At 40.0% G+C, this 25289-nt stretch overlaps 1 protein-coding gene across 1 annotated transcript in view; it reads right to left on the reverse strand.

Moving 5' to 3' along the window:
- Positions 1–3947: 3947 nt before the first annotated feature.
- The window catches only part of GPR155 (G protein-coupled receptor 155), a 47645-nt gene continuing 26303 nt past the window's right edge, over positions 3948–25289 (reverse strand). Inside the window, exons 9-16 of the mRNA XM_015086402.3 lie at positions 25160–25250; positions 23697–23907; positions 19383–19487; positions 15151–15287; positions 13181–13276; positions 11076–11140; positions 9072–9209; positions 3948–5903 (exon numbers count right to left, since the gene is read on the reverse strand). Of these exons, the coding sequence (XP_014941888.1) occupies positions 5612–5903; positions 9072–9209; positions 11076–11140; positions 13181–13276; positions 15151–15287; positions 19383–19487; positions 23697–23907; positions 25160–25250 (1135 nt within the window). The 3' untranslated portion in view covers positions 3948–5611. The remainder of the gene's footprint in view (positions 5904–9071; positions 9210–11075; positions 11141–13180; positions 13277–15150; positions 15288–19382; positions 19488–23696; positions 23908–25159; positions 25251–25289) is intronic.

Below are 25289 nucleotides of genomic sequence, written 5' to 3' on the forward strand. Positions count from 1 at the left end.
ACAGAATCTGAAACAGGCTCCAGACTCTGAGCTGACAGCAGAGAGCCCAAGGCAGAACTCGAACCCATGAACCATGAGATCATGACCGGAGTTTAAGTTGGATGCTTAACTGACGGAGCCGCCCAGGTGTCCCTGGTCTTTCGGGGTTTTTTAATGTTTCAAGTTTTTATTTAAATTAGTTAACATAGAGTGTAACATTAGTGAGAATTTAGTGATTCATCACTTACATATAACACCCAGTGCGCATCACAGCAAGTGCCCTCCTTAATACTCATCATTTAGCACATCCCCCACCCACCTCCTTCCATCAACCCACGGTTCTCTAAAGTTAAGAGTCTCTTTCATGGTTTGCCTCCGTATCTTTTTTTCTCCTTCCCCTATGTTCATCTGTTTTGTGTCTTAAACTCCACATATGAGCGAAATCATCGTATATTTGTCTTTCTTTGGCTTGTTTCGCTCACTACACTGCTCTTTCATCAACGTTTATTTATTTTTGGGACAGAGAGAGACAGAGCATGAACGGGGGAGGGGCAGAGAGAGAGGGAGACACAGAATCGGAAACAGGCTCCAGGCTCTGAGCCATCAGCCCAGAGCCTGACGCGGGGCTCGAACTCACGGACCGCGAGATCGTGACCTGGCTGAAGTCGGACGCTTAACCGACTGCGCCACCCAGGCGCCCCTACACTGCTCTTTCAAATCCTTGAATGTGCCCAGCTCCTTCACAATGGCTGTGCCCTCTGCTTGCACCATTCATTTCACGTCCTCCTTTTTATGTAACTAGTTGTTTTTATCCTTTAGAATTTTGCTGAAGCAGGAGTTCCTCAGGAAAGTTTTCCCCATACCACAAGGTCAAGTCTGTTGTTACGTACCCTCAGAGCCACATGTGATCCTGATCACAAGTGTAATTATATGTTTCACATCTGTTTTTTACAGTAAAATAGAAGCTTTATGAGGTTAGGAACCCCACTATCGTGTGCTCAGTATTCAACATTGTGTTGGCACAAGTTAGAGGCTCAATAAATATTTGTTAAATGAACATTGAAGTGCTGATGGAAATAATGTACCCAGTCCTCTGTAAAGTTGAGCAAATTATTTAGACAATCTATCTGTACAACTTGGTAACCTTTGTTAAGTCTCAGGTCAACCTGTTGCTTTTTTGCATATTCAAAATGGGAATAACAACTCCCTAAAGACTGGTATTATAAGGATATGTGAATTAAGAAAGTTTAGGAGACTTTCACTATGTAAATCCAATATGGTATTTGGGTTTTGGTAATTGTGTGGGTAATTAATGCCTTATAGTATATTTTAGAAAATTTAAGACTTCCTTTTTTTTAAATGTTTATTTATTTTTGAGAAAGTGAGAGAGACAGAGTGTGAGCAGGAGAAGAGCAGAGAGAGAGAGAGGGAGACAGAATCCGAAGCAGGCTCCAGACTCTGAGCTGTTAGCACAGAGCCCGAGCCTGAGGCGGGGCTTGAACTCATGAACCGTGAGATCATGACCTGAGCTGAAGCTGGGCGCTTAACTGACTGAGCCACGGGGCACGCTAAAAATGTAAGGTTTTCTTAAATTTCAGGTGTTTCTTAGGAATAAAAAATATAGTTTTTTTTTGCAATTAAGCTTTTTTTTTTTTTTTTTTTTGGTTAATCCTTCAATGGTATGATTTATTATTTACCATGATGTAATAAACCAAGGGAATAACCAATAAACTGAGTACTTTAAGAGTCTCATGCTCTACTGACTGAGCTAGCCGGGAACCTTAAGCTGAGTACTTTAGAGAAAGCTAGTTTGTTTGATCTTTGTTGAAAACATCAATTTATATATTAATCTTCAACCAAAAAAACTTTTATTTTTAATTCCAGTACAGTCAACATACAGTGTTATATTTGCTTCAGGTATACAATAGACTGAGTCAACAATTCCATATATTACTTAGTGCTCATCAAGGTAAATATGCTCTTAATCCTGTTCACCTGTTTCACCCACCCCCCACCCCCATTCCCCCTCTGAAAATGATCTGTTTGTTCTCTATCATTAACAGTTTGTCTTTTGGTTTCTTTTTTGTTGTTGTTTTGTTTCTTAAATTTCACATATGAATGAAATCATATGGTATTTGTCTTTCTCTGACTTAGTTTGCTTAGCATTATACTCTCTAGATACAACCATGTTGTTGCAAATGGCAAGATTTCATTTTCTTATGGCTGAATAATATTCCATTGTGTATACACACACACACACACCTTTTTTTTTTTTCAACGTTTTATTTATTATTGAGAGATAGAGACAGAGCATGTGCATGGGAGGGGCAGAGAGAGGAGACACAGAATCCGAAGCAGGCTTCAGGCTGAGCTGTCAACACAGAGCCCGATGTGGGGCTCAAACTCACAAACTGTGAGATCATGACCTGAGCCAAAGTCAGACGCTTAACCAACTGAGCCACCCAGGCGCCCCTACCTCATCTTCTTTATCCATTCATCTATCAATGGACACTTGTTGGCTATTGCAAATAATGCTGTAATAAACATAGGGACACACATCCTTTCAAGTTAGCGTTTTCGTATTCTTTGGGTAAATAGCCAGTAGTGCGATTACTGGATCATATGGTAGTTCTATTTTTAATTTTTTTCTCTGTTTTTAATTTTTTATGGAACCTCCATATTGTTTTCCACAGTGGCTGCACCAGTTTGCCTTCCCACCAACAGTGCAAGAGGGTTCCTCTTTCTCCACATCCTCACCAACACTTGTTGTTTCTTGTGTTTCGATTTTAGCCATTCTGACACGTCTGAGGTGACATCTCTTGATTTTGATTTCAATTTCCTGATCGTGAGTGCTGTTGAGCATCTTTTCATGTGTCTGTTGGCCATCTGTATGTCTTCTTTGGAGAAATGTCTCTTCATGTCTTTGCCCATTTTTAATTGGATTGTTTTTTGATGTCAAGTTGTATAAATTCTTTTATATATTTTTGGATACTAACCTTTCATTGGATATATCATTTGCAAATATCTTCTTCCATTCAGTAGGCTTTTAGTTTTGTTGATCAACCAAAAATTTTACCCTAGAAATAATTATTCAGCCTAGAATTTTGGAAATTTAGTTCCCACTTGTAACATTTATGAAAAATAGGTTCTACAGAGTGAGTGTGTTCTTTTCTTAATTAATTACTTCAGGCTTTTCTCATACCAATCATAGAAATTTATCATTCCGCATTTTCCTGAAGAATGGTGATGATATTTCTGATCCTGAACTGTGTTTCCAACCATCAGACATCACTTGACTACCTATGCCCAGTGGTCTAAAGTAATTTAATATTTAACATCATATTAGAATTGATGGGGCAAACACTATTCTGTATAGCAAACATGTAAAATAATAGTTTTACATCTGTCTTGCTTTTAGAAACTAACTGTCATTAGTCATTATTCTTAAAATGCCAAGCACACTTTACCTTATTCTGAAAATATTGAAGTTTAAACAAAAGCTAGTCATGGAATTATTCAGAACAAAGAAAAGAACAACTGACCGTATTGAATATTAGCCAAAAAGGGGTAGATTTGTTTTTTTAAGTAATCTCTACACCCAACATGGGGCTTGAAACTCACGACCCCAAGATCAAGAGTCACCTGATTTACTGACTGATCCAGCCAGGCACCTAAAAGATTTTAGATAGATTTTAATCAAAATTCTATCAGATAATTTTCCCAGCTGTGACCTTGCATATTAAAAATTATGAAATATGTGAAAAGGACTCCAATGTCCTATTGATTCATTAATAAAAAGTGCTTACTGAGTGCATAATTGGGCAAGGCCCTGTGCAGATAGATCCCAGAAGGTCATGAAGAACAGAACAATCTCAGGAGACCCATTTAAGAAAACAGTGAAAACTTACAGAAAAGACCTCTATGATGGCTTCTGCGTTTTTCAGATTACTCAAAGAAGATGTTGGCAATGCAAGTTAAAATAGGTATTTTATTGAGAAACTTGCTTTGTCAGTGAGAGTAAAAGTTACAAATATTTTCATTTAATAAAATTAGCATATCCATAACCCTAAAAATATCCCTTAAAAGCCTTTGTTATCTGAAACCGCAGATCATTCTGATCCAGGGTTTTCTCTTAGTGTTTCCCATGGAAAAAGATGCTGCTTATTCCCTTCATGCAAATAATAGAACAGGTGTAGTATGATTTGTTCACAAAACAAATTCTCCAGTTTGAGTTGCCTGCATGCATGTGAATTAATATCCGTATTGTTGTAATTGTAAAAGTCTCCTGGTATAACAATGAGGCTTTATGCTTACTCCTGAGCGTTCTGAGAGTTATAATGTGGTCATTAAAAAAAAAAAAAAAAAAAGTCTTGCAGCAAGACATTTCTGCTGAAAAAAATCCCCATTCCCTAATCGTAACGTAAAGTTGGTACAGGTTAATACTACACAATAAAGTGTAATTTACTTGTTAAATACACTAGGCTTCCATGCAGGTTTTTTAAAAAATTACATATTTGTTGCATTAAAAGAGCAATGATTTAAGTCTATAAATTAGTTTCTAAATGGCTTTTACATGACACACTAAAAGTATGAGAAAAATAAATACTAGAAACATAGTTTAAATAAGGTAAACCAGCACTGACACCTAATAATTAAGTATAGGTTCAAAGGTCATGTGAATAGATCTCTTTTTAATTTACTGAAGATAAAGCTTATCGGAGGGCAACACTGAATAACTTTCAAGTTTGTAGATTTTTTATACATGGACACTTTAAGAAGACTAAATTCTAGATGTAAAAGTAGGGTGTTAGGCTTAACATTTTTAAATCTTGGCTTGAACTATATAGCTTTTTCTCTTTAACTGCAGGGAAGAAGGGAATGGGGCTATCCTTCTGCACTGTGGTGCTTTATGCAAACACCAGAATCGATACATGGCAACAGATTTGTTGATAAAATTTAAACAAATCTGCTGAAATTATTTGCAGTACAAATGTTAAAGATTATACCTCTGTGGATGGATTTTGGAGATAATATTTATGGTGGTTCTTATTCGTCTCCTAATGACACAGATTAGTACTTTGGATAGAAAAGCAGGAAAAGATGAACTTTAAAAAAATATTGCTTCTAGTTTTTAAATGAGTACTATTTGTTAAGAAAATGGGGAAAATAGAATAAGAAGGTCTTTTATCAGAATCATTAAAATTCTTTTTCAGGAGGTGCTATCAATAAGTGCAAAGTTGTCATAATTTAAGGTCCATTTCCTGCCAGCAATATACCTGCCAAATTTGGCAATTTAAAGCAATAATAAATTGGATGTTCGTCTTGAAATTATAGCAAACGGCTGTAGGGAGCAATGTTTTAAAATGTTGGCATAACTAGTTTATAGTAATTATCATATTTATTATCAGAACTTTACATTTTGATTTGGTTTTCTCTTTTTCCTGTCAGTTTCCTGTGTGTTTTAGAAACACACGAAGTCACAGAATGTTAGCAAGGGGTAGGAACACACCTCGTCAAATTTTACAGAAGAGGCAATTGAGGTTTAGAGAGGTTACAATTTGCCCAAGGTCAGACAGCTAATAAGAAACAGATCTGGGGCCAGAATATGGCCCAGGGGTGTCTCCTTCATAATTTAGGTCTTAGGGGATGGGGATGAATGCTCGATCTCTTTATATCTTTCCTGTGGGGGAGTGTTGGCATTAACAGCAGGAGGACTCTGTTCAGGACTCTTTTGAAGAAATCTGTAAAACAAGTACTCATCCCGAAATTCATACTCATTGGTTATGTGCTGGATGACTCCTCCTTGCACCAGTCTGTCTCCATATATCACAGCTTCCCCACGGTCGGAGGCAAGGCCGACTTCAATGAGCCAGTTCACCAGGTCACAGCCACAGAAGGTCCCAGTAGACGTCTTTGCACCACACCTGTATGTCAAAGGAATGATTCACCCATATGTTCTGTAAACCTGGTATCAGCACTGCATGATAGAGGACAAGCAAGGAAAAACAGGAGACAGGGAAACACAGCATGATAGTTAAAAGTGTGGCAGGAATGAAACTCTTCTGAATATAAAGGGTTTGTTAACTCATCCGACCCTAGAAAGACCCACCAGGGAAAAAAAAAATGCCGATAATGCTTGTGAAAACAGAAACATGTAAAAAAAAAAAAGGAGACAATGTAAATGCATCTACAAAGAAGCATTCTTTTTTATAGTAGCTGGCTGGCTATAACCAGATCTATTCTGTAGACAGTTGAATATTACTTATTTTATGATATACTCTTAGGTATAATAAGTAATTGAATAGTCTCAGGAACATTAAATGATACGTTTTTACGAGCTCTTACAAAGTGACTACTTTCACTAAACTACTCAAATCTCACTTCATTATTTTCTGTTTATCACACTGCCCACAAATAGTCTTTCTTCTTGCCTTCATCAGCAAGGCAATCTTACTGATATTTGTCAGGAATTTGGCGCATTAGGAAGGAAGGAAAGAATAAGTGTGATCTGTCTTGCCATAAATCTAAGGTCTTTAAAATGTGCTTTGATTATGAATCTATTTTTTGATTATTTAAAATTGGTCTTCCTAATGCAAATGTGGGGTGCCTCAGGTACGAATAAATAAACAAGAGGAAGAGAAGTGTGAAAGAAGCAATTAAATGAACTCTTAATATTTTCATACAAATATGCAATAGACAACATGAATCTGTCCACAAGCATCAGTCAAGCTGTAAAACCTAAAGTGCTTGACAACAGGAAACAGTGGATGAAAATCAAGACGAGATGAGAAGTAAGTGACAAAAATTTTAAAGCATTTAACCACTAATGAATATAGAGTTTCCCATAGAAATTAGAGAAGAGGCTAATATCCATGAAGGATCTTCTCAAGTACATAAGTCAAAATGTTTTAACATCAGTAGTTTGCTTAGTAATAAGATATCTTAATTTATGCTTTACAACTACAAACATCACCTGGAATATTATGACCTCTGTCTGATCCTTCTCCCTGCTTGCTGATTTTTAATTTATAGCCCAACACCTTATATCCCTGACACCAACTGGAGAATATTTGCTTCCTGATGACTGATCAGGCAGCTACAACCACAGCCCATGGAACCGCACAGAGTGGCAGAGCATGTGCCACCCTACAGGTCACAGGGCAGCACCACTACCAGCCAGCGCCCATTCGGCCGTCTGGGCGCGAGGCAGCCTGCCAACTGCAAGCGCCGTGCTTCCCACCTACGCAATCACAGTGGGCCTGGCAGAGCTGACGTGGAGCACCCTTTATTCATCTCATCTCATTTCATTTCATTTCATTTCATTACTATTTGTTGAAGTTTATTTATTTATTTTGAGGGAGAGAAAGAGAGCACAAGCAGGGGAGGGGCAGAAAGAGAGGGGAGAGAGAGAGAGAGAGAGAGAGAGAGAGAGAGAGAGAATCCCAAGCAGGCTCCATGCTGTCAGCGCAGAGCCCAAGGCGGAGTTCGAACCTACAAACCATGAGATCATGACGTGAGCTGAAACCAAGAGTCAGGTGCTTAACCGACTGAGCCACCCCACCCAGGAGCCCCCCTTTAATTTTAAGAAGCAACTGTAAATTGTTGAAACTGTCCATTAGTGGAACTTTGAAATAATTTTGTTTGGCTCTTTAACTAACTTTTCTTCATAGTTTACCATTTCCAGAAACCGGGCTAGGACCCTCGTACAGATTTTGCTATCCGATTCAAAAACATGCTATCTAATTTTAAAGAAGAGGAAAATTAAGGTTTAGACAACTGAACTTGCCCAATGATGTCGCATAGCTAATAAGTAGCAGATTCAGGAGCTGACTTCTAGTATCAGTGCCCAGTGAGTCCCCTTTCCACTAACTGTCCCAGGCTACCTGTTTCTAAACAAATATAGTGGCATAGGATATGTGTACATATATCATCCTGAATGGCAATTTCAAATTTGTGGCTATAGACATAAAAGGACAAATTTCATTTCATTTTCCTGACAATGTCATTAATAATATGAAATAACATACCCCTAGGAGACAGAGAATAGAAAGTCACTTCTAAATCCAGTGTATCTTCTGGTTTTGTGAGAGACACTAACGGCCAACATGAAGTGAATGTTAATATTTTACTACATTTTCCTTCATTCTAAATTAGTTTTCACATTTTATATGGAAATTGGAAGTTATGTAACTTCTAAAAAGTGTAAGAATCTTACATATGCTGTTTTAAAACAATTTTTTTTAACATTTATTTATTTTTGAAAGACAGAGACAGTATGAGTGGTGGGAGGGGAGGGCAGGGGGAGGGGAAGGGCAGAGAGAGAGGGAGACACAGAATCCGAAGCAGGATCCAGGCTCTGAGGCTGTCAGCACAGAGCCCGACACGGGGCTCGAACCCACGAACAGTGAGATCATGACCTGAGCTGAAGTTGGATGCTTAACCGACTAAACTACCCAGGCACCCCAGTATATGCTGTTTCTTTTTTTAAATTTTAAAAAAAAAAATTTTTTTTTTCAATGTTTATTTATTTTTGGGACAGAGAGAGACAGAGCATGAACGGGGGAGGGGCAGAGAGAAAGGGAGACACAGAATCGGAAACAGGCTCCAGGCTCCGAGCCATCAGCCCAGAGCCTGACGTGGGGCTCAAACTCCCGGACCGCGAGATCGTGACCTGGCTGAAGTCGGACGCTTAACCGACTGCACCACCCAGGCGCCCCTTTTTAAATTTTTTTAAAAAGCGTTTTTATTTATTTTTGAGAGAGTCACAGAGTGCTAGTGGGGGAGGGGCAGAGAGCGAGGGAGACACAAAATCTGAAGCAGGTTCCAGGCTCTGAGCTGTCAGCACAGAGCCCGACATGGGGCTGGATCATGACCTGAGCTGAAAGTCCGACGCCCAAACAACTGAGCCACCCAGGTGCCCCAGTATATGCTGTTTCTTAAACTATAAACTGACTGTTTTAACTTTTACATGTAATTGTGCTATTGAAAAAAAAAAAAAAACCAACCATATAGTTAATTACAACCATATTACTTAGCCTGTTACAAACCAAAATTAATCATCTAAAATATAATTATCTAGAATTTGTACTTGCCTTCTTTCCTTGACAATGTTTCGGATACACAGATCACGATGATAATGGATAAATTGTTGACAGGTCATTTTTATTTCCTCAGGAACAGGAGAACCCCTGTTGTCTGTTGTATCTTTATTATTCCATAGGAACTCAAGTCTAAAAGCCAAAATTTAAGGAGGTCACTTTTAAGGAATGAAAAGCACTCAGAGAGAACCCCTTCCTGCTTATCACCCCATCGACACAGCTCTTCCAAAGCGGTCATCGACAACATCCAGATGCTGTTAGTGTCCGAAGCAAAGACCTAACCCGCACTTGGTTTCCTGGTCCAAGCAGGTGGAGACTTGAACATTTTATAAGCCATCCAAGCATATTTGATCTATTTCAGTTTCTACCAAAAAAATGAAGTTCTTTCCTTACTCCACATTCTACTGTTTTAAGTGGCAAAAATAACTTACAGAGATCAAGTATTTTATTTAACCATTCTCCAATTTCAGTACCAGAGAGACAAATACTGGGCTCCGGAATACAGCATCATTCTGTTTCTGCCAGCTCAGATGATACATGTGTTGACCATTTTAACTGATCAACATTATGAGCTGATAACTAAGTTCAATGACTTTCCTATTGCTTTTCCTCCTTCATGAAATGAAGCAACTGTGTCTCAATAGTGTGATGATGTTAATGACGACAAAAAAGAAGTAGAAGAAAGAACAGTGACCACATACTGGGCACTTTTTAGGTAGTGGATAGGATAAATTCCATTAGCACTTCTAGTTTCTACTGAGTTTGACTTTGAAAACAAATGAGAGTAACAAAGATGTGTGCCTCCCCCTTCCTTCCACTCCTGAGTTGCAGAATTCCCATTTCATTATTTCTTTTAAAGAAGTTACTAATCTGAATCCAAAGAAACTCCTCACCAAGCTAAGAAAAACAATTTAGAAAGAAGGGACTTGCATTTTCTATAAATTGTCAGTTTGATAGAAAGAGAAATCCTATTGTCAAAGGAGAATCTGTATTGTCAAATACCGACCTTTGGGGATGCACAATCTACCACTTCCATTCCTAAATATATTTTTCACGTTTCACTTTACTTTATGTAGTTAATGGCATAGATAGAAGTCCTCATCCATCAGGGCACCTGGGTGGCTCAGTCGGTCGACTTCAGCTCAGGTCATGATCTCACAGTTTGTGGGTTCGAGCCCTGCATCAGTCTCTCTGCTGTCAGTGAAGGGCCCGCTTTGGATCTTCTGCCCCCCTCTCTCTGTCCCTCCCCCTGGTGTTCTCTCTCTCTCTCTCTCTCTCTCTCAAAAATAAATAAACATGAAAAAAAAAAAGAAGTTCTCACCCATCAATTCTCGTTGAAATGCAAATGACAATGTGGGAGTAATAAGAGTTTTTCTAAAGTTTTCTCTGCAATTATTTATTTGTTTAAAGTTTATTTTTCTTTATCTTGAGAAAGAGGGAGAGAACAGGTGCGAGCTGGTAGGGGGCAGAGAGAGAGAATCCCAAGCAGGCTCTGCACCAGCAGTGTAGAGCCTGACGCGGGGTTCAAACCCATGAACCGTGAGATCATGACCTGAGCTGAAACTAAGATTTGGAGGCTTTAACTAACTGAGCCACCCAGGTGCCCCTTCTCTGCAATTATTTACAACAAATGTGTGAATCAACACAATGTTTAGTTTAATCTTTCTGTGGTCTAGCAATTACTATAGGTTTAAAAATATCAGTGTGTTAATAGAATGGCCTTGTCATTACTTTTACAGGTATAGATTTCTTTCTAAAATTTTTTAATGTTTATTTTTGAGGGAAAGAGACAGAGCATGAGCAGAAGAGGGGCAGAGAGAGAGGGAGACAAAGAATCCAAAGCAGGCTCCAGGCTCTGAGCTGTCAGCACAGAGCCCGACGCAGGGTTCGAACCCACAAACCATGAGATCATGAACTGAGCCAAAGTCGGACGGACGTTTACCCGGCTGAGCCACCCAGGTGTCCCCAGATATAGATTTATTTCAAAACTAAATTTACCTTCTTTTGAAAGGTAGAATGATTAAATGTTTGTCCAATCCAAAGATGCCAAAGGAAATAAATCCCTATGGAAGAAGAAAGGTTACAGTCATGAGTTCAACAGTAGAATGTTAAGACTGAGGAATTATGGAAGCCACCATATGTTTAGTGCTGGGGGAAGCTAACCTAGAGTGATTAGAGCAGTATTTTAAATGGACCACACAAGGCAGGTCCTCTAAAGGTCAGTGTCTGGAGGCAGGTATGATACTTGGCTGCCTCTTCTTAGTCATGTATCCTACTAGTTAGGTTGGATCATTGACTTAACCCAGGGCTGAGCTGCCACATCTGTATTCTAGCTCACTGAAGAAAAACGAAAACATTTAAGAGCTTCATGTCTTCGTTTTCCCTTTTGAAAAAAGAAAATAAGTGATCTCCCGTTGTGCTTCAGTGTTTATTATATTTCCGTTAACACTTCAGCAAGTAGAGAATTACATAGTGTCTGATTACAGTGAAGTCACTGAACAAACTTTATGTGACATGAAATTGGCTAGGTGCTTAGGGAAAGGGTTTGAGGGATTTGGGGGTGATGAGGAAAACTGGCACCAGAAAGCGGCCACAGGTAAGGACAATTGGAATTGCCTGGGGAGACAGAAGTTTGGCAACTGCCATTTGCCAGGCACAGTGGGTTAAGGATCTCAGTGCAGGCTGGTGGGAGGCAGGGTGGACAATGCGATATACTGCAAGAAGGCTCTACCTTGCTTCACCCCCAAACTATAAACAGCCAAAAAGGAATGACCTTACTATAACACCTATATGGGAGGGGGTGGGGAGTGTTTGTATAACTCTCCCTCTCTCTCTCTCTCTCCTTTGAAACACTTGGACCATTAGCTATGGGGGCATCATCTCAAATGCAACATTCCTGGCATTAGCTTCTTCATTTGTGAAGCTTTCTCAGTTCCAGTCCTGGGGTGACAGCCTGGAGTGGGCTTCTTGAAATCAAAAGGCTGAGTGAGACTACGAGTTCTGAACCTAGGATTTTATAGTTCCTGGGTACAAAAATCAGATCTTAGATTCACAAAGTGAGATTCACTTAGATTCATGTAGCCTGGGATACTCAAGCCAGTCTGTAATAAACTGATTAGGTCACTTATCTATCTAGACATAGTCTTTTTGCCCCCACCATCATGGCAAAACAAACTGGAAATATTTCAAGAAATTAATGTTAGGATAAAATGTGCAGGAATGTCTACTAATAAATGTTAACTGACTCAGGTAGTCGATTATTTCAGGTTTAATAGGCAAAACCAGTGATTTCAAACAGAGTTATTTTTTTCAACCTGATACTTAATCTGTGGGACTAATACTCTTTCTTTATTAAAAAGTAAGAGATTGAAAACAGAATCACACTTTGAAATTTTCACATAAAAATACTTTCCCAATATGTAAAATGTCGTTTATTCTTCAATATCCATTTTATTAGTGACATAAAGACAACAGCACCTATCATATTAGTTCTTCATGGAATTTTAGTTCCTAATTTTTAAAACCGGGAATGATAATGTCACTTGGTTGGTGTTCCTGTGACGTCTAAGTAAGAGGACTAATGTAAAATCCTTAATAATGGTTGGCATTTAGACTGTCAAGGAATGGTAACTACGATCCCTGGCCCAAATGTATTTATCCATCACATGATTTTCTAACAAAGATTTAAGCACCTATCCTTCGAGAAACATCAACAAGTAAATGAAATGATGTTCATCAATTTAAGTGACTCGACTAAGGGACTCAGAGAAGGGAAGTCTTTTTCCCAAAGTGACTTATTAAGACCATAACAAAGTTTCAAAAGAAGTTGGGACATCTTGTTCCTGCTTAACTGATCACTCTTCATTTTAAAACCAAAGCAAAAAACGATTTGGTGTTTGTGACTGAAACACTCAATGTGCATTCTGATGACAAGAACCAACATGGAGATCGGATGCAGCTGTCAGCTGTCACGCATGCCGGCAGCTGGCGAACCAACTAAACCCTTTTGATTTAAAAGAAAACAACAACATCCACACCACTACCCCCCAAACAACCCATCCAGGAAAACAAAAAAGCCCTCAAAGTTCTCAGTACATAAATACCTGGCCAAAGTTAAACACAGCACAGAAAAACTGTAGCTCAACATATAGCCTTCCAGGTTCTTGGTTGAATAGCCACCATAAACAACTGGAAAGATTCTGTAAAAGAAGGTGAAAATAGTATTTTAAAATGAAGCTAGCTAATCATTTCTTTCTATCCAGAACACAGTACAATAACTTATCTGCTTAATAATTGGGGGGAGGGGGGGAGACTAAAAGGAAAAACACCGAGAGAATATAGAGGCTTTGTCTTTTGAACAAGAGGTTTCAACCTCTCCTCCTGACAGATGTCACTCAAACAGCATCTAATTTGATCAGATCCGAAGCAAGAAGACATGCGCCATAATACGGAAGCTTACTTAATATATCAGGACTGCCAACCAGCCTAAGACAGGACCGATTTTAAAATTAGTTCTACACAATGAAAACAATCACATCACTAAGCAGCAGTTCTTGGCAGCATTTCTTACTGTTTGATTTTTGTTCTTTTTTTTCGATAATTTTTTTAATGTTTATTTATTTTTGAGAGAGAGAGAGACAGAGAGAGAGAGAGACAGAGGGAAAGTAGAGGAGGGGCAGACAGAGAGGGAGACACAATCCAAAGCAGGCTCCAAGCTCTGAGCTGTCAGCATGGAACCCGATGCAGGGCTTGAACCCATGAACCAGGAGATCGTGATCTGGACCGAAGTCGGACGCCCAACCAGCTGACCTACCCCAGTGCCCCTTTTTGATTTTTGTTCTTAAACAGCAGTTAAAATGGTGCTGGCTGACAGCATTCTATGTAATGAACATCCCAATGTAAAAAGGTTTCTTCATTGGTTATATATATGGTCCATCTCCCATCTAGGGAGGACCCAGGCAAGTTACATTTGAACCATCTTAAAGAATTATATAATAAATGATAATTCACACAAGAGGACATAAAACTGATTTTAAAATCCCTTAGTAATCAAAGAAACACATTTAGAAAATAAAGGGCTATATTTCACTTATAAAGTTATCAAACTTTAAAATTCATAACATTCAGGGGCGCCTGGGTGGCTCAGTTGGTACGGACCCGATTCTTGATTTCAGCTTAGGTCATGATCTCACGGTTCGTGGGTTTAAGCTCTCTGTCTCCTTCTCTCTTTGCCCCTTCCCCACTCTCTCTCTCTCTCTCTGTGTCTCAAATAAATAAGTATTAAAAAAAATAAAATTCATAACATTCAGTGCTGGTGGGAGTCCTTTTACAAATCTATACTACTCCTTCCGAACACAATTTTGTAGAATGCATCCAGAGGCACAGAAATCGTTATACTCTTTGATCCAGGTTTCCCAAGTCTGAGACTCTATCATAATGAAATATTGCATGGAGATGTTTATTTGAGCATTTGGAAAAACTAGGAATAATCATCCATAAGGAAGTGGTTGGGTAAATTATAATGTATCTCCTCTACTGTTTACTGAGGAGCCATTTAAAGTAACAGTTACGAACAACTATGTAGCAAAAAGAAAATGACTGACACAAGTGACAAAGCAGAGTATAAATCTCTAGGTACAATTTAGAACCACGAAAAATGTATGAAAAAAGAGAAGGCAGTGATTGTGCAAATATCTATGGCATGAAGTGGTTATGCTCTTTTCGTAATTAAAAATTCTTTCTAAAAGTTTATCTTCTGGGAGGCCACGTAGGCATTTAGTCACTGAGTGGCCCTGCACACAGCGTGGAGATACCCAGTTTTACCAAATTCTAGGTTCAGAGCATAGAATGAGGAAATGACTCTAAGCAACATAGGCTGTTGGGCCATTTAGGTGACAGGGTGCTGTGAATCCTTCTTGCCCCCTTCCCCACCAAACTGCTCAAGATGGGGATTCAGATTGGCCTCGCTGCCACGCCCCGAAGCAGGAACTAAGTTTCTCCCAGATGCCTGAATAAAATCTTTGCCAAACATTTAAAGAAATGGCCCCAAAACAAAATCAGAAGAAACATTTACAGCAAACAGGCCAATAATGAGAAGTAAACACAGCAACACATGTCGAGCCAGTTGCTGGTCTCCACTCTGTAGATACTGCTCCTCTTCCTGGACTAACATGCAGCTCTGGGAGTTACAGCGACTCACACAATGCTCATCTATAAGACAGTAAGTACAACAATTTGTAATCAGAGCTTTTTATTTGAATGCATTTCAAATTCATAATGACTTTCGAAGCAAACCAGCACATATGCACATTCAGCTCAGAATCAGTGTATTATTTTAGATGAAATCTGAGGAAGGCTCCTTCTTGTGGTTTCAGGAGAGTTGTACTCGTCAAGTGTTTTTATCTGAAAACTACAAGTAGTATGCCATAGTTCCCGTCTACACTATTCAATGGTGTTAATATATATATAAAGACCAGGCTTACTGTATATACTTATAGAATTTTTCTACACCAAGATATACCCAAATAATTTTCATTGACGTAGGATCATACTACACAAACAATTTGGCAGGCTGCTTTCTTTTTATTTAGCAACACTATGCACCTCCCCCATGCATGCCGTTAGCTGTTGTTACCGCCATTAGCTATATATTATAACCCTCTATGTATCTTAATTTCTTTTTTGTAAGACTAAATTAATAACTCGTGTTTCATCTATAACAAATCTGCATATTGGTCATGAATATCCTGTTTTGGCTAACTGTAACACAAACTTAATTATTTCCCTTTGCCTTTCATTAAAGAGTTTAAAATCTGCCTTAGAAAACACCTTTAAGAAAGCAAATAAAAACTGTTATACACTGTTCTGTTCACATACAGAACCAAGTCCAAATCACAGATACGAACGACCCTTGTGTGGCCTAGAGTAGAGGGGAAGGGCCTTTCCCAAGAAACCTTTGTTCTCCTGCCTCAGCTCCACCATATACATGGTCTCAAAAGCAGGGGAAACCATTTTCTTTTTACCAAATGGATGTCTAGCCTAACACACAGTCTGATTTTAAACAGCGAAAGATGAAAAACACAATATTATAGCTCTCAACCCTCAAGGTAACAATAACAATTTGTATTTCCCACAGCCACTTTTTAGAAAAAGACACATGGCGTCCTTAAACACGGTCTAACATCACAGCTATGGCATGCAGAAGTGTGCTGTGCTAAGTAAAAAGAAAGCAGGCTGCCAAACCATTGCTGTGGTGTGGTCCTATTTTAATAAGAATTATTCGTGTATATCTTGGTATGGAAAAATTCTGCCGGTATACATAATAAATCTGGTCTCAAAATACTGTGTACCGACATGACAAAAATGGATAAAAATGAATTTTACTATCTTCCATTTGCCCCTTTTCCAAATCATAATATTGATTTTGCCTTTGTGCTGTACCGGTGTTTTGGGGATGAGGAACTAACTATACTATCAGACTCTAAGAATTCTCACTTGTCCATGGTCTGATTTCTTTTCCCCTTTTTTTGTTTCAGGCTTAGGAATGATACTAAATTGGATGAGTAGACAACGTCCATAGATGATGGCTTTCCTTCTATGTAAGTTTTGCAAAAGAGGATCAGAAAATGTAAGAAGCTCCTATAAAAGAGTTTTTCAGGAATCAGCATTATTAACGAAGAACATGGCAGATAAGCAAAGCAAAACAATTTTCAGAGACAAAAGAAATGTCAAATTAAATTACATGTGGAATTTGTCTATGGACTTTACTATTAGGTATATTGTGTAGGGAGGAAAAATAAGAAGGAAAGCCTTGGGAATTATGATGTAAAGAAACATTAGTTTACAAAATTGGCACCCCAAAACTGAAAGACAGTTTAACTGAATGCCCAATGGGGTTTCCTATCAGAAAGCCAGCAAAGGCCCAACATCTGATATATTTTCACTTCTTTCTGGAGAAACGGGAGTTCCACGATTTAAAATCCATTCCTAGCCAGCAGCTGGCAGCCAAACATAAACCCTGCTGGACTAATAGCAACTGCTACCACTGTGACCGCTGTTTGCTGAGCGTTTACTATGTGCCCCACGTGCTGTGCTAGGTGATTTGCACACGTTTATTTATAACCCTCACAGCTTTTATATAGAAATGAAATGCCTTTGGCAACAATACAGTTGGCATATGCTTCATCATGAAGAGAGGGCTTTGGGGGGTTTCCCTTTCTAACTTGATTATAAATGAGCATAATTAGTTGACAGTGCATTGCAATTTCATATAAGTGTGCTCGGTTGTTTTAAATAATTTGAATTCCATTGTGTATGCATGGGGATGGCCCAAGGCGGTGGCACGGGAAGACCCTGAACTCATCTCCCACAGACGCACCAAATCTACCACCATCTATGCGATAACTCCCACCTGAAAAGAGCTGAAAACTAGCTGAGCAGCTTCCTTTGCAATGAGGGGAAAATGGCCCCATGGAGCCAGGTGGGAAAGGCAGAGCTATAGTCTTACCAAAACCCTCACCCCAGGGTGCAGCAACCCACAATAGGGAAGGCTCTCACAGGCTCAGAGCTTCTCCCTGAGGAGTGAGGGGTCTGTGCTCCGTATCAGGTACCCTGACCCTGGGGACCTACACCACACAGATGAGGCCCCAACAAAGTCTCGTTCTGGAAACCAATGGGGCGTATGTCCAGGGGACCCAAGGGCTATGGGGAGCTCAGCAGGGACTCACCCATCTGGGGAACCAGCACTGGTTTGAGAGATGACTGGATTATATGTGAAGGAGATTCAATTGTTAAAGATTCGCTGGAATTTTCCTTGAGGGGGAGAGTGCTGTTGGAGAGCGCCAGTTTTCGCACTCTCCCTCTCTTTCTAGGGCAGGCATGTATGGCTAAAACCAAGGCATGTCTCTCCCAGAATGCTCTTCTTCAGCATCGCTAAAATTGCAAGCGTGTCCCCCATGCTCCTTCCTGGCACAGGCATGCCCCACACCCAACACTCTCCTGCAGCCTTGCTTAAAGGCTGACGGATGAACTCAGCCCACAGAGAGGCCACTCTCGTTTGCCTGGCTCTGGTGGCCGAGAGGCCTGTACTCCTGGGGTCTATGGGTCTATAACAATTGGGAAGACAGTTCTGGACAGGACACCATATCCTGCACAACACACAGACAGTAGACTGAAACACACCCCCAGTCTGCACGTGGCAAAGACTCATTTATTTACCCCGGAACTTCAACCTGAGGGATAGGATTCAGGTTGGCCACACACCTAAAGGCACTCTCAGAGGATGTAGGCAAGGAGACACCATCTGCACCCACCCCCGCCCCCTACTTGGCCTCACCACAGCTTTCTAGTGTCTCCTAGACAGGATCTTTTACACTGGTCTCAAGCTCTGATTCTTGGCACCTGCTGCCCAGAGGATACCTTCAGATCTCCTGGTCTAGAGATCAGCAGGGTCTATGACTGGGGTCTCACAGAACTGTATACATTTGCATACTTGAAAAATTGCTGCCTGAGGGTCTGGCTTCCAATCAGCCTGAATCTAGGCGGTGACCGAGATCACTCCCTTTGGAATGCTGACGGGACCTACCACACCCTCAACAACTGGGACTCTCAAGAATAAATCAGGCTACTTAGACAATCACAAAGGTTCTAGAGACCACCAAGAGCTAGGACAGGGTCAAACACAGACTTGTGGTTATCGAAGTGAAGCGGGTTAGGGGAGGGTGAAAAGAGTGAAGGGGGTCAATGATGAGCGATGGTAACTAGACTTATTGTGGTGATGACTTTGTGATGTATACAAATATTGAATTATGCTGTACACCTTCTACTAATATAATGTCATATTCCAATTTGGGCACAAACAAAACCTTGAAATTTAGACCACAAATGTAATTCAGTCTCTTAGTCTATATGTCAAAACTTATTACTTTTAAAGATTTTTCTTATTTTATGAGAAAGGGTATATTTAAAGTATACAGATTTAAAATGTAATTAAGCACTGGCCCTGGAGGAAATGAGTTGAGGGGGAGTCTCAGCTGCTAAAATATGAAAAACATCTGAGAAAAAAAATGGCACTTGGGGCAAACTTCTTGGAGTTATTACATGGGTTACATTTATTGGAAAATGTGTGTAGAATTCCACCAGTTACTATAAGAACTTTATTTTTTTCATGAATATTCTATCTATGCACAACTATTATCCTATTAGCACTCTTCCCCATCTTATTTGAGAATGCATAATCAGTCCAGCTTTCTAAGGAGAGGAATCTTCTGTTCCTTAAGCGCATCCTCACAGCCTGGAGGCACTTACTTTTCTCAGAGGAAGGAGTCACAAGCCCACTGGTGCTTGTGTTTGCTACCGGCTCCGCGGATGGGCAGCATAATCCACCATTTCCCATGGAGCAGGAGCAGCAACCTATATAAGTAAGACAGCATTCGAGAATAAGGACCAACCCCAGCAGAAATGAACAGCTTCGAGAAATGTCAAACAAAACAAAACAAAACAAACCCAAAACAAACCAAAAAAAACCAACCCGTTCTCTCTCTCTCTCTCTCTCACACACACACACACACACACACACACACATACATTTCCCACGCAGCCACAATATTTTCACATGGGATCTATCAAGAAGAATTTGCACGTGCTTATACAGAAGTTAACATTTAAAGGGTGGCAGACAAAAGCTCAGCTCCTTTATATATTGTCTCCTTGTGGTATGAGACAACTCATATTGTTTCATGAGTTACCACTGTGCTTTGAGAACTAAGCATCTGAACACTTTCTTAAAATAGAGCCTTTATTCCATCACTCCTTAAAAACATGCACGACTGCTCTATTGTTTACTGTAGTTAATTCAAACTCATTAGCTTGAATTTAAAAGGCTCATGAGGACTTGGCCCCTCTCTCCCTATCCAAATGCCCCCACTACTCAACAAGGCCTTTCCCTTCTCTCAGGACAATTCTTCAGTGTCCTCCACAAATCCCATGTCTATCTGGGTCTCCGGACCTAGTTAGAAACACATACAATTCCCACTCTTATTAATTCACTGAAGTCCTCTCTTCCTTTACGTTCAGCTCAAGACTCACTTCTTTCAAGAATGTGTTTTCTATGCGTCTAGAAGATGCAGTAAAAACAATTATATTCTTTTGTTTTTTCAAATATATACGGCTGAAAATCTCTTGCTGCTTTATAGGTAGACTGGTTTACAGAAGTCACACCGAGAGACCTGCTATAGAGCTGTAACTTTTCCTCTACATAGTCAGAGAACACATGCAGTGTCCTTTCAACATTTCACACGTATATAAGACGTGGTGCTCCGTGACAATGGATTCGAATAGAATAATAACTTCAGTGATAAACTGCATTAAAATTTAATATGCTAGAAAAAGGAATAATGCCTAGGCTGAAACTTTCATTGACAATATGTTTCGATTCTTCAGTAATGTTCTTAACCAAAAAAAAAAAAAAAAAAAAAATGTTGAAGTATAAAAACTACAATGTAGAATAAACTATCACAAGCGTCTTTCTAAATTTAAGATAATGATGCCACCTCTCAAGGTGAAAATAGAACACAGCATAGTAGAAAAGAAAATACAGAGATCATCTGGCCTGGCCCTCCTATCTTCAGAAACTTGAAGGCTTATATCAGCTAAGCTAACATTGTTCAGAAGACAGGTATAAAGCCAGCCGGTTCCAGTGACATACACATAGGGCGTGAATGTACATGCATAATATCGCAGCCACCACAGAAAGTGCGATGGCCGTTTTTATCTTCTAACATACAAAGGATGTATAACTAGACTGTTAGCTTTTTCTTTGCTAACTAAACCTTCAAGCTCGTATTAAAATAGGTTAATTTTCCTTTCAATCATGATTCTACATTTATAACGTGCAAATCACGGGTCTTGGACAAATGTGTGGCAAGAGGTAGAGATGAACGATCTATGTTGTACTACTAAGGTTTGGGAGGCCAGGCTGCATATGTAATGTGTTATGTGTTAACACTACTAGCAATGCAGAAGACGGCAGGATTTGCGGAAGGAGAATAACCATGTGGATTTTAAAACCTTTTCGCTGCGAACATCCATGAATGGGTAAACAAACACGTACTTTGCCATGGCAATTTGTAGGGCAGCTTCAGAAAATCGTGGTGTGTTTTATGCACCCATCCATCACTCCACCCATTTCGCAAATATTACTAAACACTTACAGTAAGCCTGATACCATGCTAGGTGCTGAGGCCGTAACGTTGGGCAGGTCAGTCACAGCTCTTACCGTCAAGTGGGTTATACAGACTATTTGAAAGGCAATTATAAACAGTGTGATACAAGGAGAGGGAAATGTAAACACTGGGGAAGGTTTCCTATGGAACCATGCAATAGTTGTCCTCTGGCTCTTCATTTATTTACATTACAGGGCAAGTTAGTTTTCCTGCCAGAGATGATGATGACAAGGTTTAAAGAATATCTATGGTACACTTTACTAGTTATTTTTAAAATACAGGCATGGCGGGGGTGGTGAGGGCACCTGGGTAGCTCAGTCGGTTAAGCGTCTGACTTTGGCTCCGGTCATGATCTCATGGTTTGTGGGTTCAAGCCCTGCATCAGGCTCCGCACTGACAGCTCAGAGCCTGCTTCAGATCTTCTGTCCCATTCTCTCTCTGCCCCTCCTCCAGTGGTTCTCTCTCTCTCAAAATAAATAAATAAACTTAAAAAAATTTTAAAATACAGGTAGAGGTAGCAGCAAAAGGTTCTGGGCTTAAGACACTTGGTTTCGTGTTCCCCGCACAAGTTGTCAGGCTTTCTGTAGCCAGTTCTGAAACAGTCCTGGGGAAAGAAGGCATAGAGAGCCAGCCAGAGTGGTGGTCTTCAGGATCCTTTATAGGATCACTGAAAGAGTCCATAAAGAAAGTGAGGAAGGAAAGGGTGATGGGCAGGATCAGAAAATACTGCAGACTTAGGGAAAGCAGCTTTTAAAATGTTAGTGAAAACATAAATAGAATCCTTGAACCTCCATTTTAAAAGGAAATAGGTCAAGAAGGCTCAAAAGAATGAAATTCTGATGCTGTAATCGCAAAGGTTCTAACAAAAAAAAAATTAGTGAGCACCATTAATAATATGAACTAAATGAGTCCCAAGTGAGGCAGGGATAGTGTGTAAGTGAGGAGTTGGCAAACTATGGTCCTGTGTGGCAGGACCCTGTCATCCTATGTAGTAACATTGGCAGCATCAGATGTGGGAGCCAAGGCACCGGGAGCTTTGCCCCAGATCAAAGAGCAGGAAACTGTGGAGTCAGGATTTGAACCCAGCCAGTCTGGCTCCCATCTCTGTTTTTAGCTACTGTGCTATATACTTCCAGTTTGGGATGGAGGAAGGAAGAGAGGGAGAAGGGGGCAATGTAAAACGGTAAGATTTGTGGGGTTTTCTTTTTTTTTTTTAAGACAAAAATAGTTAAATTTTTAAGATCTTTGTCTTTCTTTCTCTCTCTTTTTATTGATATTTAGAACTAATAGGTTTTTTAGAATGTTTATTCTTTTTGAGAGAGAGAAAGAGAGCGAGCACAAGCAGGGGAGGGCAGAGAGAGGAACAGAGGATCTGAAGCAGGCTCTGTGCTGACAGTGGGCAGGATGGAGAGCACGAAAGCAGGGAGCCCAGAAAGCCCGGAGCCTGGACAGCGGGGAGCCCAATGCGGGCTTGAACCCTAGAACCACGAGATCATGACCTGAGCTGAAGTCAGACTGTGTCACCCAGCTGCCCCTACAGCTAACAGTTTTGAGATTAGTCATCCCTCTACTCCACAAAGTCTCTGAACAAAATAGGTACTGTCACTGACACTTCCTGGCACACTGTTTTACGTCTATGAAATCTCCACATGCGGCAATGAATCCAAAATGCATACTCTGTTGCTGAGTTCCCTTCATGAATTGAAGCAAATCTCACAACAATTGTTGACGCTTATTAACAAAGTTACTAGTTAAGATCATACTTTCACTTATACCAAGGATTGGCAGACATTTTCTATAAAGGACTAGATGATAAATACTGTAGGCTTGGCAGGCCCCTGGTCTCTGGTGAACGACTCAATTCTACCAGCATCAGCATGAAAGCAGCCATGGAAAATACACAAATAAGTGAGCACGGATGTGTTCGAACAAAACATCATGAACACGGAATATGTAAGAACTGGGCCATACAAGAACAGTCAAGGGACCAGATTTGGCCTGCAGACTACAGTTTGCCAATTCCTACTAACTCTGTTTCATCAGGCCTCCTTTAATTCATTTTATTACGGTGCTTGCCTGATACAAGACTGTCAAGTTAACAAATGTTTTAAGTGCTGGGTTTCCTGGAAGGGGACTTCCTTCAGTTGTTACTTTTTCCTAAACTTTCAGGTCCAAAGAAGTCTTAGGATTTAACACAAGATGATCCTCACAAGAGACTTACAAACGTGAATCTAATGAAGAACCTGCAAGCTCTTTCTGCTCTTGACTATGATTCAAGTCCCTCATTTGACAAATACCTGTGATATTCCAGATAGTTCAAGGGAGTTTTCTGAAACGAAACACTCGGGATACACGCTATACAGGCATGGAAGCGTTTCTTTACATTTAAGGATCGTACCTGTTTCCGGGATAGAGCTTGTAAAAGGTTCCGGATCGTTTATCGGCACTGGACTCTCCTCAAAAGCAGTGTTCCCAGGCTCTGCTGCTTTGTGGCTCTGAGACTGGTCAAAGCCTTCATAGCGTCCCGCTTGGGTGGTGCGGTTCATACACATGAGTGATATGCCCGCTATCACAATGCTGCAGAACAGGGTGACTGCCGTGATGATCATCTGCCAGTTGTTGCAAAGACACATTAGGGCACTTTGCGTAATCCCATCTTTGATAATCTCAGTAGAATAGGTTAAGAGAACTTTTTCTGGTGGGAAATACAATATCCCCACAGCTACAAATGCTTTAGAACAGTAGTTCTCAAAAAAAGACTAAGAGTATGAAAGGGATATAGGTTACTTGTAGAGAAACTAGGATTTGCTTGTAATCATGTAAGATTTCTAGATGCTTCTTTCACTGTACATCAATATCTTGGTTTCTTCTATAAGTAATCTAAATGACTACTCACAGGCCTTTTTTAATTTAAAGTTTTTGCTTGTTTTAATACCTAAGTTCAAGGGTACCTCAGCTGGAGACTCTGTTATGGTAATAATACTAAACATAAATAATTCTGGCTAATACTTATTGAGTACTAACTATATGCCAGCACTAGTCTAAGTCCTTTAAATGTATAATCTTATCTATTCTCACAACAACCCAATAAAGTTCAAAATTACAAAAAAGAAAAAAGGAGATAGGAAGTCAAAATCTTTTGACGGTCTTTTTAAAAACACACATCCTTGGAGCACCTGGATGGCTCAATCAGGTGAGCCTCCGACATCGGCTCAGGTCATGACCTCAGTTTGGTTTGTGAGTTCGAGCCCCACATCGGCTTGCTGTCAGCACAGAGCCCACTTCAGATCCTCTGTCCCCTTTTCTCTGCCTCTCTCCCACTTGCATTCTCTCAAAAATGACACTAAAAAAAAAAAAAAAACCTATTTACAAACACACATCTTTGGGCCCTAGCCCTAGAGAATTCTGATCAGTAGATACATTAATCACTCTCTCCTCCAGTAGAGGAAACATAATTCATAAGTGAGTTTAAGAAGACCCAATAAGTTTTGGGGCACCTGAGTGGCTCAGTTGGTTGAGCATCCAACTCTTGATTTCAGCTCAGGTCATGATCTCACGGTGTGTGAGTTCAAGTCCCATGTTGAACTCTGTGCTGACGCTGCTTGGGATTCTCTCTCTGCCCCTCCCCTGTTCACACGAGCACTCGCGTACTCTCTCTCAAAATAAATAAACTTAAAAAAAAAAAAAAAAGAAGAAGACCCAATAAGTTTGAAGCATTTGGAAATCCTTAGCACCAATGTGATGTGCAATAAATAAATAAACAGATTTGTAAAATAACTTTTAATGTAAGTAGAGCAAAACACAGTAACAAGCTAGAAAGAGACATTCCCAAGAACAGAATTGTCCGTAAACTCCTCTTACCTGCTCTTTTCCATAAAAGAAGGCCGAGTCAATGCTATCCCCATTATGTTTTCCAGTTATCAGAAGAACACCAACAAGGAGAGCAGGGATTCTGTAATGAGGGTTTGAGAGAGAAAAAGAGGATGAATAG

Source organism: Acinonyx jubatus, chromosome C1 (assembly GCF_027475565.1).
Source record: "Acinonyx jubatus isolate Ajub_Pintada_27869175 chromosome C1, VMU_Ajub_asm_v1.0, whole genome shotgun sequence".
Lineage (NCBI taxonomy): Eukaryota > Metazoa > Chordata > Mammalia > Carnivora > Felidae > Acinonyx > Acinonyx jubatus.